We start from the raw sequence: 17482 nt of genomic DNA, 5'->3' as shown, positions 1-17482 counted from the left end.
TTTCACACAAATCGAAGAGGGGTCGGGGCAACTGCTGTGTGAGTTGGCGTAGAATTACCCATATTATAATGATTTTTTACTGTGTATATCTGCCAAAGTGGTGAGTGGTTATTTTGTGTCAAAATAACGTTTGGAAGTCGCATTGGATGTCAGAAGACCAAATGTTTACACCTTGATCTGATTTTTTTCAAGAATTTCTTGCACGGTTTGATTACATAATATTGATAACATTAACATTTATTTATAATTAGCATTTATGAGGGGAAAGGGAGTTGCAAGATCTGTGGAAAAATTCTAAATGTAGAGTAAGCACTTGGTAAAAAGAACCAAAAAATCGCTCCCTCTCCTTTGTTCTGCTGTTTGAAAAGCTATATTCCTTTACTTTGGAAGAGAGATTAAATCCCTTTTGAAGTTTTCTTAACTTTTTTTTCTTATCTAATCTCTAATCTAATCTAATCTAACCCTAGCGCAGCCAGTCTTTCGAGGGCATCCTGGAAAATGCCTTAGGTTGATTAACGCCTAGCATCCTCTTGTCATTATTAACAATTGCAGTGCCCCAATGCAATAAATTGCTTTGAAACATCACAAACGTTAAAGCGGCCAGGCCAACTGCGTAAAGTAAACCGCAAAGATGATTCGTTGAATTGGATTGAGTTTGAACACGAATGTTCAAACAGCAATACAGTTCTGAATCTGCAGGGGAGGAAGAAACGTGGGGATCCCCCGCTCACGTTCCTGTTTGTTTAGGCAATTTATCGTTGGGAGCCACCATGCTAAGAAGTTTTGGTGCTCCGGGACCCTCTAGGGATGGGACACCGTATTTCCACAAATGCCCAGGACACTATTTGCCGTGGTTATAGCGCCACAACTCGCTCTTTCTTAACTTTTTTTCTTATTATCAAAATCTTTTTACACAGTAAAAAATATGCAAACTTGGAAGATGTAAACTTTAAGATCTTCAAAGTCATATCAACAACAAATAACGTCCACAAATCCAGACAGAACCTACCGCAAGTACGGTACAAAACCAGTCTTCGTGCTCGTGGTAGCCCACCCCGAGGGGACCTCCCCACACTGTCACAACAGGTTTGTTCACCTATGACGAGACGATGCCCCCCCTGTGCACACCCAGACCCATAGGTGTACCTGTAGCTTTAATCAGCCGGTCTGCAAAATAACTGTAGCAAACTGCGCAAAGTTGCGTTCATTTTCGCTTTCGATAGCACATGTGTGAGTGTGAAGGAAAGCGAGTTTTTTTCGCGCTAAGTATGCCAGTGACAGGTTCTTGGGGTTTTCTTTTGGGGTTTTATGCAATAAATAAGCGAGACCTGAATGACCCATTTGTCACCCGTGATGTGGCGGTTAGTTATTGTGCTTTGTGGTTAATGGGCGTATTGTTGTGTTTTGCTATCGTTTGTTAACGTGTCTGTTTTGCTTGTTTATAATTGGTAGGAAAAACGTGAGCTTTATTGGAACTTTTTTTACAGTGACAGCATATGGCAAAAATTTAAAACAGAATATGAAAATAAAAATTGTTTGCATTGCAACATCTGTTTAAACTTCGATTTTTATTAATATTCTATTTTTGGGTTGATTTTGATTAAAGAAAAATCAAAACTTAAAAAATAAAACGTTCCAGCACTTGAAAAACTTTATCTCTGATCTGGCTTTTCTGGTTTCAGAACTTGACCAATAAAATCAAAAGCTAAGGTGAGATGTTTACAAGTACAGGAACATTCAAACTAATCCAACCGTTCAACCCATTTCTCAAGTACCATTCGCGAATCAACAGACAAACTTGAAAAAAAAAACTGTTCCATGAACACCACTTGAGCAAACAGATCACCCCTGTCTCGGACTTACGTCAACAAAATTAGCCAAAGCTCACACACAAAGTCATTCAACTTTCCGGCTCAACCCCGGATAATGTCTTCATCCCTATTTCCTGACATCACCCCTTTGCTGCAGCAGTCTGCATGGGGCGCTGAAAAGTAATTTCAATAACACTGATTTATTCATAACCGCGAAGAGAAAACAACGAAAAGTTTAAACGACCACAAAAAGGTACGAAAAGAAGAAGAAAAAACTATGAAAATTAACTCACCTTATTCTCTATTCAGTGGCAACTAAACTGTGCGCGGAGACGTGGAGCAGCAGTTCGTCCGATGAGATGATTCAACGTCGAACGGGGATGACGATGTTGTCGTGTTCAGGAAAGTCCACGACGACGACGGCGGTACACGGAAAGTACGGAGGGAACGCGATCGCGTGGTTTAGTGGGAACAGATGATGGAGAAAATGCAGGAAAAATTAATTATAACACTAGCATGGTGTGGAGTTCGGAGTAGAGCTTGCTTTATTATTGCAGGAAAACCTTTATTTCCAAGAAGTTTAAAAAAGGCTGTCTGATTTTCCAAGAGAATATAAATTTCACTTTAAGTCCTTAAATAAATTCTGAATTTTTCTTATTGCTTTTGTGATATTTTTAGTTCATACATACATACATACATACATTTTCAGTTCATAAATGTATTAAACAATCATCTATTGCATCGTTATTAAGAAAACTAAAAGACTACCAAATTCATGCAAATGCAAACCATTACGCAAAAAAAAATCTTATTATATCAAAGAATCTTGTTGTTGTTGATTTTATTAGGGGAACGTTAACCCTATGGGCCATTCGCTCCCGTTGGTAAAAATCAAAAAATGTGGTTGAATGACTTCTTATTGAACGTTAAAATAAACCATAGAAATCTGTTTTGAATATCAAACATCCTTATATAATACGTAATTGAACTCTCTAAGGCCAGAACTAAATTATAGACACCAAAGCAATAATTTAGAATAATAACTTTTATTTCCGAGAAATAGCAAAATTCAACCTTCGATCCCAGCGAAATTCGAGAATCGTCACCCTTAACCTGCATGATTTAAATTCAATTCATTTCATGTTTATTAGCTTAGCAAAAAGCTAAATTTTGTTCAACTCAAAACAAATGTAGTGTTTTGGAGTACCTTTCATCCAATATTGTTAGATATATACAGCTTGAAAATTTAACTAGTTTGATTTCTTAACAAAAGCAAAAATATATCAATTTAAAAATAGACTGCTAACTGTTCAAAACTGATGTAATTAATATTTAAAAACAATAACATTAAAAACATTTTTTCAAAGCTGAATCTGAATGTTCATGATACTTTGCGTAATAAGAGATTACAAGATTTTCCATAATTTTTTATAGTTTCAAATAGAAATAGAATTGCAATCAACAACCCCCAGGTTTGAATAAATAATAATAACAAGCATTTAAAAAAACTGTTTTCATGAATCATTTCAACAACAATCATCGAAATATGATAAAATGTTGTCGAGACGTTTTTCGTTCAAGTCTTGATAGCCCAATTTTGTAAACGCTTTTAAACGGAAAATACATTGTGATATTTAATATTGTGGATTTTTGTGTAAATCTTGCAATTGAACTTCAATCAACTGATCAACTGAAAACTATGATGCCAGAACCTGGATGGGAACATTTTCGATAGTTTTCAATTGATTAAACTTGTATTTTCATATTTTTTAAGCTTTTCTATACATTGCACAGTGGTCCAGATCGCAAAATTAAGTGGAAAACGGATTTTCCGAAAAATGGTGAAGTTTTGGAGCTTTTTGGTCATATTTTGGGTTTCCATGTGACATTATCATTTGAACACAAAATATGACCAAAAATCCTACAATAGACCTATAATCAGGTTTCAGTGGTAGATTACTCAGACAGAAAAAAAAAATGACCAAAAATCGATTTTGCGACACTTTGGGTCAATTCTGAGGGCAGATTCAGATTTAGCAGGCAAAATTACATGGAAAAACATATATTTGGACAATTTTTTTAAATTCGTTAGGGTGGTCCCATAAGGTTTTCCCTTGAAAATTAGCCTTTTTCAAATGAAGATATCTCGAGTTGAAAGAAAAACACCCCTGGGATTTTTTCAGCGTTAGTAGTGCTGGATCTCTTCTTTCAAATGCAACCTAGTGCTTAAAATTTGACTAACGCCTTTTCGAAATATTTAAGTTTTAAATTTGCATCTTTTTTACCTTAAAATGTCTGTAACTTTTGAGCCTTAAGTCCAAATTGACCTGTCAAAAAATTAAATTGTTTGTTTTTTAGAGCTCTAAAAGTGCCCCAAACATCACTATTCTCTAAAACTTAACCCTGAATTGCCACATTCAAAAACACTGATTTTTGAAGGTTTACTTAGATGCTTTCTATTAGTTTGGTCGTAGAAGGCGTAGATTACGAGATAAAATTTTGGTGTCTTCGACAAAATTGCTTGAATTGGCAAGTTCAACAACTTTCTAGAAGACAAAAAAATCCCAAAAATATTCCTGAAAAGTTAGATTTTCAAAATCACCCTAATAGTGAACCATCCCAATTTTCAACAAAACCAAAAGTTGCCCCTTTTCATTTGCAACAACTCTTCTGAAGACACCAAAACTCCAAAACTTTACTATTTTTCGGAAAATCCGTTTTCCACTTAAATTTGCGACTGTGCATTGGCTATTTTTTTCTATCATTTATCTTCAGTATTCACGGATTAAGTTTTTCCGTGTCAAACCTTCAAAAATCACAAAAAACAACAAACAGTTTCATTCACTCCTCCCCTTGACCAGCCCAACCCGCGGTGTTTGTTTTCCTCTCCACCTCCCCCGTGCTGTGTTGGTTTATGGCCGAAAGTAACGACAACTCCACAGTCCTCGCAGTCCACACAATCGGGCAAAAAGGGAGTTCACACGACTCGACTATTGTTAACAGATTTTTGTTTTTATTATTTTTGTATGTTTAATATTCGTTTTCACTTGTTCGCACGAGCCATCAGACACAATAGAGATCACGTGGAGCCGTCGTCAAAACCGACGCTGACGACGTAATCAACTGTCACTTTCTACCCGATGAGTCTCTCGTCAACGACGCGCTAACAATATAGGCGGGCTTAAAATTCCGCGCCAGTTGATAAAACAGGTTCTCTGCCGAGATCGAACGCTGACATCATCCGGATTTCGAACGAACAGGTATCACAATCTGCTTCTTCCGGCCGTTCGGCAAAGTCTCGCGCAGAGATAGCTGCACGACTCTTTCTACACGAAGTTCCTCGTAGTTGACACCGAGATACCGAAGATGAGCGAGCGGTTCAGCTTTGCGTCGAACAGCTTCGGCTCAAACAATCTACACAGTACACACAGCCGAGAGATGCAAATGACCCAAAACCGTATTGAGTGCATTGATTTTTCGTATAACTGAATAGATAATTATCCAGAGCGAATCCGGCACAGAATAGCTTCTTCATGCAGTGCGGTAGCACACGCTACCACTGTTCACCGATACAGGAAGCTACAATCAATTTTCCTTTGGCTATTTTCGCAAGTTTACGGTTCCTGGAGAACGTGGAACACTTTACTAACCGTATCGAACGAAGAAACGCACGCACCGTCACACAAACGAACACACACACACACCCGCGGCAATTAAAAACCTTTCAAATCACGTCGTGGTCTTCGCAAAAAAGGGAAACCCCGCACAAACTATAAAACACCAACTAAAGCGCGGATCAAGAGATCCGAGACCAAGATCAAACGACACACACAATAGACAAGCCGACGCGACGCCACGCGAGAAGAGAGTTCGACGACCACTCTCACCGAAGGCACTTGCAAGACTGCTACTTCCAAACGGCTTAGCGTGATCGCTTGACTCGCGTCCACTACAACTCCAGCGAATCGCGCGAAACTCGACGGCAAGGTAGTCTGTGTGGTAAAACGAGTTCTGTGGTCTCTGGAAGCACTCCGAGTGAAGCAGCAGCAACACTGTGGCAGGTTACTTGCCGCGGGCGAAATGAACAGTCAAAAATTATGTAAAGTTAGCGCATGTAAAAATTTGCCATGTAATTTAACATGTTTTTTCCTTTAAATTTACATGACATTACAAGAATAATTAAAGTCAAGCAAAGAACGATAGTATTAAAAGAAACATTTTCCATAAATTTTGACAGTGTACATGACTTCGCGGTGCTCACGCAGTCAGTGCAACTCGCAGGTTGCGGGAACCTCCAGTCACTCACAGTTGAGTGCGGATCGAGCGTTTGGGGTGGTTCTCGCTGAATATTTGGGGCTAAACTTTATTCTTTTACATTTTGTTAAATGCCGTCTTTAAATCTCTAAAATTGTATCAGAATTCAAGCGGAAAAAAAACAAGTTATCCAATTGTAATTTTATTCTTATGGATGTGATCTGTACCTTCCCCACATTTATAGCACTTTTTAGTCGAAAAAAAAAGTTACTTAATCCACCCTTACGTGGTTGTTGCCTTCCTCACATTTAGAGGGTAATGCTATCCAAAATAGATACACAAGGGCGGAGTGTTCTATCAACTTGATTCATTATTCATACCATCAGATTGGGTAGTCAGATCTTCATAATTCAGGGCATTTATATGCGTATAACTTTTGATAGGGTTGTCCATCGACAGGTTGCATGATAGATCCGGACAACGTTTTCATCGAAATATATGAGATCCGGCCTCTAAAAAGTGCATAAATAACACTTAAGTGCGCATAACTTTTGATAGGGTTGTCAGATCTTCAATCTTTTGAACTCGTTGGAAAGGTTTTTTGATCACCTACAGGTTGCATGATAGATCCAGACAACGTTTTCAACGAAAAATATGAGATCCGGCCTCTAAAAAGTTCATAAATAACACTTAAGTGCGCATAACTCTTGATAGGGTTGTTAGATCTTCAATCCTTTGAACTCATTGGAAAGGTCTTTTGATCACCTATCCATCGACAGGTCGCATGATAGATCCGGACAACGTTTTCTTCGAAATATATGAGATCCGGCCTCTAAAAAGTGCATAAATAACCGGCCTCTAAAATCCGGCCTCTAAAAAGTGCATAAATAACACTTAAGTGCGCATAACTTTTGATAGGGTAGTCAGATCTTCACACTTTTGAACTCGTTGGAAAGGTCTTATGAAAATCTTTCTAAAAATGTATAACATGAAGGGGTTTCTTACAAAAACCGCCATTTTTACAATCTTCCGGACTTTTGTTAGAATCATTTTTTTAGAATAACTTTTGAAGTACTTCACTAAGCTTTTTAATTTTCAATAGCGACTTATGGGACCGCAAGACGATTCGAATGAGACCAAATCGGTTCAGCCAGTACCGAGATAATACAGTGAAAATTTTTTTGATCCACATCCCATTACACACACAGACATTTGCTCAGGATCTAGGAGGTCAAATTAAGAATTTAGTTTTTCGAGTGATTTAATAGCCTTTCCTCAGTAAAGTGAGGAAGGCAAAAAAGTGAAAAAGTAGTAGTAGTAGGAAACTCTTCGAATTCCATGTATAAGGTAATTCAAAGACACTTCCAAAAAATTTAAGACCTATCAAAAGTTATGATCACTTTAGTGTCAGTTATACAGATTTTTGAAGTCAGATCACAGTTTTTTTTAAAGAAAACTAGTCTTGCAACCAATCGTTTTTTGCGTAATCAAATGACATATCCAACGTGTCCAAAATATTGAGAGCCCTATGAAAAGTTATGAGTTCATAAAGTTAAATTTTAAGGCCATTTCTCGGGTAGTTTTGTGAGGTCTTAAGCGCTTTTTATAAATAACGCATTTGTTTTTATTTTACAAAAACAAATATATATGTTTATGTGAATAAGGCACTAACCACCAGGTGGATTAAGTATCGTCTTTGGACTAACATTTGGACGTAAAAACATAGCGAGCTACATGTGAATTATAATCGATACCAAAATCAATAATGATAAAAATTTCATAAATTATTACTAACGCAGCATATAGGTTATACATCATTATTTAGCTCAAAATAATAGTTTCAAATTCCATTCATCAGTAAGTAGTACTTCATATATCTACAATACTAACACAATCACAAAGAAATACTTAAGATGGTCAACATAAATATCCAAACATGTGTAGCATAAATCAGCATAGTGTATACGAAACAAAAACAGGTTTCCCGCTTGACTATCCCCAACGTCCAAAAACCGCTCAACACACTCATCGAATTCACTCAAATCTGACCGTGGCTGAGTTCCTCCACACCTGAGGAACCGGGGAACCTCAACACAAAGCCAATCAACCTGTTTGGGCTTCACGTTTGTTATGGCAACCGCGAAGGCACACAGGTATGTTGAGTGGATTTATCGCCAGGGAGTTTTTGGCTTTCTTTCGAGAGCAAGAGAACCTGTGTGCTAGGTATAACGTTATACTCATACCACGCTAGCGGTACATGGCTGCTGAGGCCTCTCTTGAAACGTGGAGAGGTGATCGTCGTAGCAAACTGCTCAACTCTGCTGAAGAGGATTGTTATCGAATGAGAGAAACAGCAACTTGTTGATCGACGGCTTGCAGCGACAGTGGCGATATCTACATCTGACATGGGAAAGTTTGCATTTGTGAAGCAAATATATGGTTTTTATATTTTTTCAATCCTTTTTAGGTTAACTTTTGTCAGTTGAAGTTTCATGTTGGACAAGTCACCTACCAGGATACAACACAAAAACATGATGTTTAGCTAGAATCGAATTGATTTTCGTAGAGTGTCTCATTGCTCCCCAGATGTCTCACTGTTCGTGCCAACCTTGAATAAACAAAAACGAGTGCCCGCAATGTAAACAATAACAAACACGTTTTCTTTTGTTGACCATTCTGTTCATTGTCCCGAAGTTTGGTTGAATTTGGTTGCCGGAGTCCCGAGTTATGATTGAAAATGTTTACGCTAGTCGAGCTCGTCCCTGTGTCAAACGCGTTCTGACCTGAAATCCCTATGATCATTTGTCGCACTTACATCAATTTTCAGGTTGTGTCAAGATAGCACGACATGGTTGAAACTTCTGTCATATGAAAAGTGACGAAAATCCGCGGAGCTTTTTTGATTTTTATTGAATATCTCAGGATTGAAATGCAGAAACAAGCATGGTCGAGATTTGCTCGAAAATCGTGTTTTAGACCAGTTTTGAGGAAGCTGTATCTTCTTTTAGGAGCAAGTAAGCACCATACTCTCTTCGGGAAAGTTGTAGAGCACCTTCTGGAGCAATACGAGTCCGGTTTTGTTACAGCGTGAAACGTGGATTATTTAAATATCAAAATCCAAAAAAAAAATGTTCTCATGCAAATCCCATGGGAAAATTGAATCGCATTGCGCAAAGTGAGGACTAAACCAATCGTTCCCAAACTCTGAGAAGTTGTTTAGGACCACAAAAGGAACTGAAAAATTGCTGTGCTGGAAAATCGATTTTGTTGTTACACCCTATTCCATCACGAAAAAGAGTAGTAAAAAAATAAAATGCGTTAAACTATAAATAAAAGGAAATAAAAAACATGAAGTCATCTACCAAAAAAAGTTGCTAGAAATGAACATCTTAACACAAAAAAACGAAAAAATGGACAATTGCAGGATAACTTTACCTCACATTTGAGTAAGCTTCTACATTAAAAAAATGTTTTTCCTACCAATGCTGATCTTCTAAAAGCATTGGATTAAAAAAATCGAATTCATAATTTTTTCTGAACGTCGTGATGTTGAAAAAACAATCGTTCTTTGTAAAGTGACTTTTAATCATTTACCGTAAAACTATACGAAAGGGACTAATCGAGACAGTTTTAGTTTTGCGTCTTCCTCAATGTTTGGATTTTTCGTTGATTTCATTTTAAAATATCATTTCCTAATATGTTTTAAAATTATTTTGTAGTATTATTTGAACAACCCAGCAACAACAAACAAGGGAATTACCAGCAATAAAACATGATTAAAATTGTAAATTTCTCGCAATGATGTTGACCGAATTATGTGCTGTAGACACCGTCACTGAATAATACATATTTCTTGAGAACTCTCCGAGCACTAAAAATGCCATTCTAGCATCTGTTGGTCTACTAACCGGCATTCGGAATATGTACCCAATAAATAATGCAAAATTGGCCATGTTCTCGAAGCTCTGGACAGGGAATTCTCAGCGGCATTCCCTTCACCCCCTATCATCATCGACTGCCATGAAATAAGCTTGTTCTCACACAGCAATAAAGAACACCGGGAGCTTTGCACTTTGCAATGTGATACACCACCTTGACATGGTGCCCTTAAGCGGAGCTTTATTATTCATGAGGTTCGCTCTCTACGACAGGATAACAGTTCAATAAACAACAACAGCAGCAGCAACAAATGAAACAATCCTCAAATCTCCCGAGCTTCGGAGATCTTGGTATGTAACGTATACAAATAGTCACCACTCTACTACTCGAAATAGATGGCATAGATGGTTGCAACGGCAAACAGGCTCGGCGAAGCGTCGTAAATACAGGACACGTAGCTATCCTTTTCCGGATCCCACAGGAACTGAGCTATTGATTTCATGCCCTGCATGTACCGTTCGCCCATCGTAACGGTCACCACCAGTTTGTACCTGGAACGAGCAACAAAACCAACAGGAAGATGCATCAGAAAGATGTTTTGCACTAGAACATGGTAAACGTTGGCAAGCCAACATCAGAAGTGTTCTCTTCGAAACAGAGTTGTTGAGTTGAGGCTTTCATCTGACACCAGCTCCCGAAAGCGTTTTCCAATCCCGATAAAATCTCGCCCCATGCGTGCAACGACCTTTCTCCAGCCCGCATCTGTACTCTCGTCGAGAACTTTTAACCCACGTCGCTAATTTACAAAAGTTGAACAAGGCGACGCTACCGCCATCGGGAAAAGTTTAAGCAAGAAAATTTCCACCTTCTTCTCCCGCATGGATGGGGCGAATTTCCGCACCGCACAGATCGAATCAGCAAAATGTTTGTACTAATCAGAAACAAGTAAAAATCAAGATCCGCCCTGGTGCTGGCTATGATGGTAGGAGATGACGACATCCACCAGGACGACGATGACATGCCAAAGAGCATACGACACGTAGAACATGGCATTCACTGGGGTGCAAAAATTAAATGCTCAAAATAGTATCGGAATTGCACATGAAGTTGTACAAAATTACATAAACAAAACCTAAGATAACAAATAATGAATTTAAAAAAATAACTTCAGCTTCAAAATTTATTTTAGATTTTTTTATAGAAGTTAATAATACAAAAATAACACGAAAAATTAAACGGCAACTTTAAATAAAATAAGCCACCCAGTGTAACCGTACAGCATCACCGTACAGCAATCAACACCGAGGAAAACCCCAGAAAAGCTGCAGCACAACATAAGCTTGTTTTACAACGATATATAGATTAAGCTACAAACAAGGCAAGGCATTTTCGCCGGCAAAATCGAACGAGCCGTCGTCGACAGCAGCAGCAAACAGCAAGATTATGTTTCTTTGCTAAAGAACGAACGACGAGAGCACACACACACACACAAAACATATTCTTCGTTGTACACTGCAAGGTAAAGGAGGGGGAAGTGGAGGGGGGGGGGGGGCAGAATTCCTACTCATTACGATGTTTAGGAACTACCGGGCGTCTCCATCACCACCCCCTCAGCAGCAGCAAAGCTTTCATTTATGGGTGTACTGGTAAAGCGAACAAATTCTAATTAAAATTCAATTTCGTAAACGTTGTCTGCTCATTAAATTATCCAAGTTCGACAGCAGGCAGCATGGATTTGTGTGTATTGGCAAATTGAGCCCCGGGGTATTTACGGGTTGTACTTATAGTTTCATGAGCAGTGGCTGGTGATGAAGTTCTACTGAAGTTTTAAACGTTCCTTTGGTGGAAGTGCTCTCTCGTTTGGAAGCAGTGATTATGTTCAATTAAGTTTTTACGTGTACGTCACAAACGACTGGGGATGATGTGTAAAGTATGGTTTGTGAAAACTTGTTGTTAGGTTGAATTGGATCTAAAAATAGACTTATTTTATGGTAAGAGATTCAGCTATTTTGGAAAACTAAATGTTTGGCAAAGTTTACGAAAATCCAAAAGAGGTTGATATTGAGAAAGTGTCGAATAACCCAAGAACCAAACCAAAGATTGTTTTATTGAATTTTGAAAATTTAGAACCAGCACACATCGACATTTGAACTACCAGTACTGATATTTAAGGTGCCATATTCTTCAAGCAGTTTTTCCATCCTCGTCTTCATCAAGATCAAATCGCAATTTTCCGAGCTAATGCGCCTCGGGCCAGAGCTGAGCATCGACAAACTTCATCAATCCAATTTCGAAAGCAAGCACACCAGGAGCGGTAAATATTTTCCTCGGTAGTAAACATCTTCCCAGAGCCTGGCATGTGTTGGCTGATCGTGCAACTAAATCTCACGTTTCTACAGCCGTTTTATCCACCCCGAGAGTAAGTACACACTTTGAACAGTCAGCGTGCTCAACGGCAGCCAGGATCAACCGGTATTGCATAAAATATTGCACCAACACACACACACACACGCTTACTGCTCCGGTGGTACCCTCGAGGGAAATTTCCTTATAAAGTGCAATCTACCACCCCTCGGAACGCGTGTTGCAAAGCCGCACATGTGTGTGTGTGTTTGTGTACAATTGCACCCCTCTCCTTCTCAGCCATTTCATGCTCGTAAATCTCCAATCTCACCACCATTCAATTTCTCCGAAGCAATATGTATCAGCTGTGTCTCAGAGATTAAACCAGTGGTGCCCAAAATCCCACAGTTTTTGAAGCAAACAGACGTAAGTCTCTTTCAAAGTCCATCGATCAAAAGTTTAACGATCAATTTAAATTACCGAAAACTCACCATGGTACCACTGTTCATGTACACGCTTTTGACAGTTGGTTGTAACTGCACCCAGAACTGGACATCGGCATACGAGAGGATAAAGAGCACGATTCGGTAGTAAAATGGTACTGTGTGCGGACTGAGAGGATAAATCCCGAAATAACCGAGAGTATTTTACTCATGGGTTCATCTTCAAAAAAAGTTCATCCATCAAAAAAAAAAAAGTACTGGTACCAAGACTCGAACCCAAGACCATCGGCATATTGAACCGTGCCTTTTCTGTATGGGCCACCATGGTTCGGTGACTAAGTGGCGGTCATTTGTCCATAAAAGCCACTCAATAGGATGGACTGTTCCAATGAACGAATGAACACGCGAGAGGACTATACTCTCGCAAAATAGCACTTACCTCACGTTTCTTTTCGTGAGGACTATCCTCTCGTTCTTTAACTTTGGGTGCAGGTCAAATTTTTGAGCCTTTAAAAAAATCTTTAGAAATACCCCCTGGCTCGATCCTTTAGGCAATAATAAGTAACTGTGCCAATTTTGAACCAATTTGGTTAAGGTAAAGGGATCGTTTTTTGTCGTTGAAATTTATATGGGAAAAATCGCGAAAATGTATGGGAAAAAACATCATTTCAGTAATTTTCCGCCAGGTGGCGCAGGTGTCTTTCCAAATTTGTTCTAGTATGAGATTCTGGTTGGAAATTCAATACCCTACAACTTTGTCGAAGTGTACAAGAAGATCCGAGTTGATGAGTTATTAGCAATGCGATGAAAAGAAATCGGCTTAGATACTTCAAAGTATATTGGGTGTATAAATATAATATAGGCTTCATCCATAAAGTACGTCACGCTAAAATCAGCCAAAATTTTCCCTACACCCAAAGTTAAAGAACGAGAGGATAGTCCTCACGAAAATAAACGTGAGGAATGTGCTATTTTGCGAGAGTAAAGACCTCTCGCGTGTTCATTCGTTCATTGGAACAGTTCATCCTATAGAGTGGCTTATATGGATAAATGACCGCCACTTAGTCACCGAACCATGGTGGCCCATTCCGCAAAGGCACGGTTCAATAAGCTGAAGGTCTTGGGTTCGAGCCTCGGTACCGGTACTATTTTTTTTTTTTGATAAATGATTTTTTTTTTTGAAAATGAACCCATGAGTAAAATACTCTCGGTAATTTCGGGATTTATCCTCTCCGTTCGCACACAGTACCATTTTACTACCGAATCGTGCTCTTTATCCTCTCGTATGCCAATGCCCAGTTCTGGGTGTATACTTATAACACGCAATGTCACACTTTCTCAAACCCCCCCTCTCCCCCTAGAGCGTGACATACTTTATGGATGACGCCATAGTATTTATACTTTTTCTAAAGCACTATCAACTCGTATCGTGTTGCACCCTTCGACAAAGTTGTAGGGAATTGAATTTCCTACAAGAATCTCACACTTGGACAATTTTTTGTGAAAGCTGCGTCACCTGGCAGAAAATTATTGAAACGATTTGGCTTAAAATTGACACAGTTACTTATTTTTGCCTAATGAATCGAGCCAGGAAGCATCCCTGAAGTAGATTTTCAACTATTAAGAATGTTACAGAATTTATAATGCACCGCCCAAAATATGACAGACTTGATTTTTCAGTCTCAAAAATATTTTTACCGGAAAGCTCGTCCAATTTCCCATATGTTTGTATTTGACCACATTTCAATTGGATGTATGGGCTTATAAATATAAGCTAATTACATTGCTCATAACTGAAAACATAATATTTTTTCAGTGTAGTATAGTAACCTGGATAGTGAATTAGCTTATATCTGTAAGCCCATACATCAAATTGAAATGTGGTCAAACACAAACTTATGGGAAATCGGACGAGCTTTCCGGTAAAAATGTTTTCGAGACTGAAAAATCAAGTCTGTCATATAGAAATTGCCAAAAACCATAAAAAAAAATATTTTTTCAGCATTTTGCCTTCCTCACCTCACTGAGGCAAGGCTATAAAATCACTCAAAAAATGAACTTTTTAAATAAGCCTCCAAGATATACCTTTACCTATACATATCGGCTCAGAACCAAATTCTGAGCAAATGTCTGTGCGTGTGGATGGACGTAGAATTTTTTTCTCACTCACTTTTTTCGGAACTGGCTCGACCGATTTTGTCCGGATCTATGTCTTTGGATTCGTTTTCAGGTTCTTCAAGTCTTTTTTGAATTTCATCCGGTTTTGTGCAGTACTTCAAAAGTTATGATAGAAAAACACTTTTGATTGATACAAAAAAGGGTCATTATTTACATATTTTAAAAGCTCCGGTGGATAGCTGTCGGAACTTTCCGCTCAGTGCACGCACACAAACACTGCAGTGCTTTCAAAATGTTCATTAAATTTATCATAGATGGCAGCTCTAAGATGTATAGTGTCTTTACTAAGTAAGCGTTAGCCAAAGCTTTCGTAGTGTGTGGTTGCAAGGATTAGGGGGAAGGCAGCAACCACCTTCTGGTGGATTAGGTAACGTTTTATTTTTAAAACCAATGTAACTTCACAAGGATTGGACTTAGGATAATGGTCAATATGGAGACTTTTATGTAAAATTGTCTGGAGAATTGAGTCTCGCGTTCGGTTTTTGAAAATTTTGATGTTTAGAGCACTTTTGAAAAAAACAGTTTCAGTAAATGATTTTTGTTAAGGGTCGCTTTTTATCATTGAAGATTAGATGGGGAAAATCGCAAAATGTATGCAGAAAATCATCTTTTCATTATTTATCTGCCAGGTGGGCGAGACCAGCCAAAATTGTCCAAGTGTGAGATTCTTCTAGGAAATTCAATTCCCTACAACTTTGCCGAAGAGTGCAAAACGATCCAAGTTGATCGTGATTTTTGGTGGTATTTGGGATACGAGTTTAGTTTGCCCACAATGTCCTGAATGCCCGTTAGCGTGGTTAACAGATATACGAAAAGATAAGTGTTTAATGTCAAGCGCCTCAACCGGAATTCTCAAGCAATATGTTCCCCGAAGCTAGCATTAAATTATGAACTCATTTCAAAAATAAATGAATTAAATTTATTGAAATTCCATTATAATTTCAGGTCAAGGGTGAAACAACTAAACCATAAGCAAAAGCGCTCAAAATTTCAGGCTAGCTTCTCAGGCCATATTGCTTGAAAATTCCGGTTGAGGCGCTTGACATTAAACACTTATCTTTTCATATATCCGAGAACCACGCTACCGGGCTTTCAGGACATTGTGGGCAAACTAAACTCGTATCCCAAATATGAGCTTGATTGGACTGGTGCACATCTTTTAAACTTAATTTTTAGTTGTGGCTAATTTAAAAAAGAAATCCGAGCTTGTCAAAATGCATCCAAGGCCCGTTGAATCTGACCGGAATCGGAATCGGATCGGAATATTTTCATCCCAAAAAGAAAAAAAATAAAAATAACCAAGAACCACTGATCTAAGCACACTTTACGACACGGATTCCAAACTAGACGGAGCCCATCTGTTTCCGCGCTTTAGTTTCGATTTTACGACAGAAAAACAAGAAAAACACGAAAGTGGCCATAAAACTCACCGATCAAAATTCAGCTCCTTCACTTTGGCCTTGACGTCCTCGCAGATCTGCTGGCACAGGGACGGCGCAAAGTACGAGCTGTACTCCACACCCTGCAGTGCCTTGTCCAGAGCTTCCCGCAGGATCACCTCGCAGGCGGCCCGATTGAAGGGGTTCTTCGAGTCGAGCCTGTACGTCGGCTGAAACTTCAACGCTGGCGGAGTATCCGAAGCGACCATGGCACAAATGGGCGGCGGAAGTGGCACGTTGTTCAGCACTTTGAGGTTCGTGATGGCCAGGCTAACCTTGCCTAGGTTGCTGCTGTTGGCCCGGTACCGGTTGGTGATGCTGAACGCTGACCCAAAGAACCGACCAGGTTTCGGACCCGACAGGGCAGAACTCACATTTGGGGCGGTTTTGCGTACCGCTAGTGCTGCCGTCGCTGTTGTCAGACCGATTGACGGAATCGTTGTGACCGCGACCGGGGCCGCCGAGGCTGTTCCGGCCGTAGTAGCACCAGCAGCATTGGCGCCAGTTTGCTTTAATTATGTACCAGTCACGTGTCACGGCCCAACCGCACACCAGTCACGAAGACGACGACGACGACGACGACGACGACAACCAAGAAATAAATAACAAGATGTAAGGATAAAACTTTTAATCAGTAGCAATATTTAAAAAAGAAAGCGAAAAGAACAAATTACCTCCATTATGAGGCCGGAATGTTGTTCCGAAGAAGGTCGCCGCCGATTCCGCGCAACGTCACTGATGATGCTCCACGTGGGACGAAGCAAAGCCAGCAGCACTCTAATAAATAGTCCTTTGTCATGCTCCCCGCGAGCGGCCGGGCGAGCGTTTCTTTTCTTTTCTGGAAGGAAAATGGGCGCAAAACTTTTCCAAACACACTTGATTTTCCACGCGCGCAAGCATCGCGCAGGGAGTTCTTGAGGAAGGTTAGGGGGGTTTTCGCGTTTCTGGGGGGAGGGATTCGGAATGGAACAAACAAGAGCCCAATTGGGTGCCCTTTTATTTAGGGAAAAATGGGGTTTCGGTATAAGGCTGTTTAGAATATGTGTAAGTGTATCTACTGCAGTAATTCAGTTTAGTGGAATTATCTTGCATTAAATATTTATCAAATTAAAAATACAATCTTTTCTGAAATTAT

The 17482-nt window shown here is 39.3% G+C and overlaps 2 protein-coding genes across 4 annotated transcripts in view; both read right to left on the bottom strand.

Annotated features, from left to right (window-relative positions):
• The window catches only part of LOC6037046 (putative ferric-chelate reductase 1 homolog), a 65440-nt gene extending 59668 nt beyond the window's left edge, over positions 1 to 5772 (bottom strand). Inside the window, exons 1-2 of one of the 3 annotated variants that reach the window (XM_038262336.1) lie at positions 5462 to 5772; positions 2105 to 2131 (exon numbers count right to left, since the gene is read on the bottom strand). The gene's annotated coding sequence lies outside the window, so the exon portion shown is untranslated. The remainder of the gene's footprint in view (positions 1 to 2104; positions 2132 to 5461) is intronic. The other 2 variants (XM_038262337.1, XM_038262338.1) reach the window with 2 other exon arrangements.
• Positions 5773 to 10130: 4358 nt separating this feature from the next.
• Positions 10131 to 17240, bottom strand: LOC6037044 (tctex1 domain-containing protein 1-B). Its single transcript, XM_001846953.2, has 3 exons — positions 17022 to 17240; positions 16339 to 16856; positions 10131 to 10495 (listed from the first exon to the last, which is right to left on the bottom strand). Exons 1-3 carry the CDS (start codon positions 17025 to 17027, stop codon positions 10327 to 10329), a joined length of 693 nt encoding a protein of 230 aa, XP_001847005.2. The 5' UTR covers positions 17028 to 17240; the 3' UTR covers positions 10131 to 10326.
• Between the last annotated feature and the right edge of the window lie 242 nt (positions 17241 to 17482).

This window comes from Culex quinquefasciatus, chromosome 3 (assembly GCF_015732765.1).
Source record: "Culex quinquefasciatus strain JHB chromosome 3, VPISU_Cqui_1.0_pri_paternal, whole genome shotgun sequence".
Taxonomy (NCBI): Eukaryota; Metazoa; Arthropoda; class Insecta; order Diptera; family Culicidae; genus Culex; species Culex quinquefasciatus.
This window is presented reverse-complemented; position numbering and strand designations above follow the sequence as displayed.